Raw genomic sequence first — 2,189 nt, 5'->3', positions numbered from 1 at the left:
GAAGCGAGGGGTTTTTAAACACGGCCTTGTAATGCTAATTATATATTTAACCAATCACCTGCAAGTGCTCTCTGCCCACACAACCCCTCTCCCTTCATGCCCCTGGTGCTTGATTTTAGTACTACCTCGTGAGGGGTGCTGAAATGTAGCTCCCAGAACACACCTCCAAAGCAAGCGCACCATAGTGGAAATGAATGTAGAACCCTTGACGAGCAGCTCCTATAATGGAAAAACCCCTCGTGTTAATCAGTAAACATGCTGTTATAATTAATCAATATAAGTCTGCCTGAGATCATTTAAACACAGGCCTTCCTTTCTCTAATCCCCTCACCTAATGTTCACAGTGATCTGGAACATCTTCGGAAGATCACAAGACGCAGCCCCCATGATGACACAGAGGCTTTCACTGTGTTCTTGCGGTCAGACGTGGAGGCCAAGTTAGTGTTGCACTTTACACCTCACTCTGCACTATGTCTTCCACCAAGTTACTGCTCAAATCACCAATTTTCAACACTGTGGTTTCTAACATGTTGATTCTTATATCTGTTAGAGCACTAGACATATGGGGAAGCCATGAAGCTCTGGCTCGGGAGAGAAAACTCAGGAAAGCGATGGAGAGAGAATATCAAGAAAGTAGGCTTTTATTTTTTTCCCCAGCTGCATATGCATTTTTCAGGTTTTGTCCTGAAGCAAAAGTTGAACTGTTTGGGAAATATGCTTATTCGTTTTCTGCCAGGGAGCTTTAGAGGTGCTGGTAGGCAGGATTTGTTACCTTTGGACAGAGACAGACTGGCTGTTTTCCGTAGTCTCTAGTTTTTATACTGAGCTAACTAGCTGCTGGAGAAAAGAGTGTGGTATCTTCTCTGTACCTCTCTGCCATAAAGCTAATGCGTGTAAGCCTGCAAATAATGAATATTATCATTAATTAATTCATTATATGCTCTGTAAAATGAATGTTGGCACGATCCAGAAAACCATGATGATGATGCCATTAACTGTTTTGTTGTGTCAGACATGGAAAAGCTGCAAATTCCCACATGTGAGAAAATGGCATCAGTCACATTGATGCTTGAAATATTACCTCATCGATTATCAAATAATAATAATTGTCAATAAATTTTCTTTTGATTAGCTCATCATTTGATTGAATAATTTTTGCTGCTCTAAATAAGTGTGTTTCCTAAAATGTCAAACTACTCATTTTATGTTAAAACTGAGCTCGGCTCATATTTTAAGTTGTATTGTAAATATTTGCATAACTTATTATAATGTATTAGTTTCACAGCCATTTTTTTTTATTTCTGAACTGACAGAATAGTTTTATTTGAATCATGTATTCACTGACTTCCAGATGTTTTTCGGAATCAGCAGCTGTTGAAAGAATACAGAGACTTTTGGGGAAACACTAAGGTGAGCACTTTGATTATGTGATCAGTTCTTCAAATCATGTTGTATACAGTCAGGGAAAAAATTATTTGAACCCCAGCTGATTTTATAAGTTTGCCCACTAACAAAGAAATGATCAGTCTACAATTTCAATGGTAGGTTTATGTGAACAGTGAGAGACACAACAATAACAAAAAAAAATCCAGAAAAATGCATTACAAAAAAGTTATAAAGTAATTTGCATTTTCATGAATGAAATAAGTATTTGATCCCTTTGCAAAATGTGCTTTAGTACTTGGTGGCAAAACCTTTGTTGGCAATCACAGAGGTCAGACGTTTCTTGTAGTTGGCCACAAGGTTTGCACACATCTCAGGGGGGATTTTGACCCACTCCTCTTTGCAGATCCTCTCCAAGTCATTAATGTTTCGTGGCTGATGTTTGGCAACTCGAACCTTCAGCTCCCTCCACAGATTTTCTATGGGATTAAGGTCTGGAGACTGACTAGGCCACTCCATGACCTTAATATGCTTCTTCTTGAGCCAATCCTTTGTTGCCTTGGCCGTGTGTTTTGGATCATTGTCATGCTGGAATACCCAACCACGACCCATTTTCAATGCCCTGACTGAGGGAAGGAGGCTCTCACCCAAGATTTGATGGTACATGGCCCCATCCATCCTCCCTTTGATGCGGTGCAATTGTCCTGTCCCCTTGGCAGAAAAACACCCCCAAAGCATAATGTTTCCACCTCCATATTTGACAGTGGGGACGATGTTTTTGGAGTCATAGGCAGCATTCCTCCTCC

General features: G+C 40.2%; 1 protein-coding gene across 2 annotated transcripts in view; it reads left to right on the top strand.

The window, feature by feature from the left end:
- slc30a9 (solute carrier family 30 member 9) overlaps positions 1-2,189 on the top strand; it is an 11,417-nt gene that overhangs the window by 2,178 nt on the left and 7,050 nt on the right. For both annotated transcript variants that reach the window (XM_020620657.1, XM_020620656.1), the window contains exons 6-8: positions 345-437; positions 551-633; positions 1,352-1,410. In XM_020620657.1, the coding sequence (XP_020476313.1) occupies positions 345-437; positions 551-633; positions 1,352-1,410 (235 nt within the window). The remainder of the gene's footprint in view (positions 1-344; positions 438-550; positions 634-1,351; positions 1,411-2,189) is intronic.

This window comes from Monopterus albus, unplaced genomic scaffold (genome assembly GCF_001952655.1).
Source record: "Monopterus albus unplaced genomic scaffold, M_albus_1.0 scaffold244.1, whole genome shotgun sequence".
Classification (NCBI taxonomy): Eukaryota; Metazoa; Chordata; class Actinopteri; order Synbranchiformes; family Synbranchidae; genus Monopterus; species Monopterus albus.
This window is presented reverse-complemented; position numbering and strand designations above follow the sequence as displayed.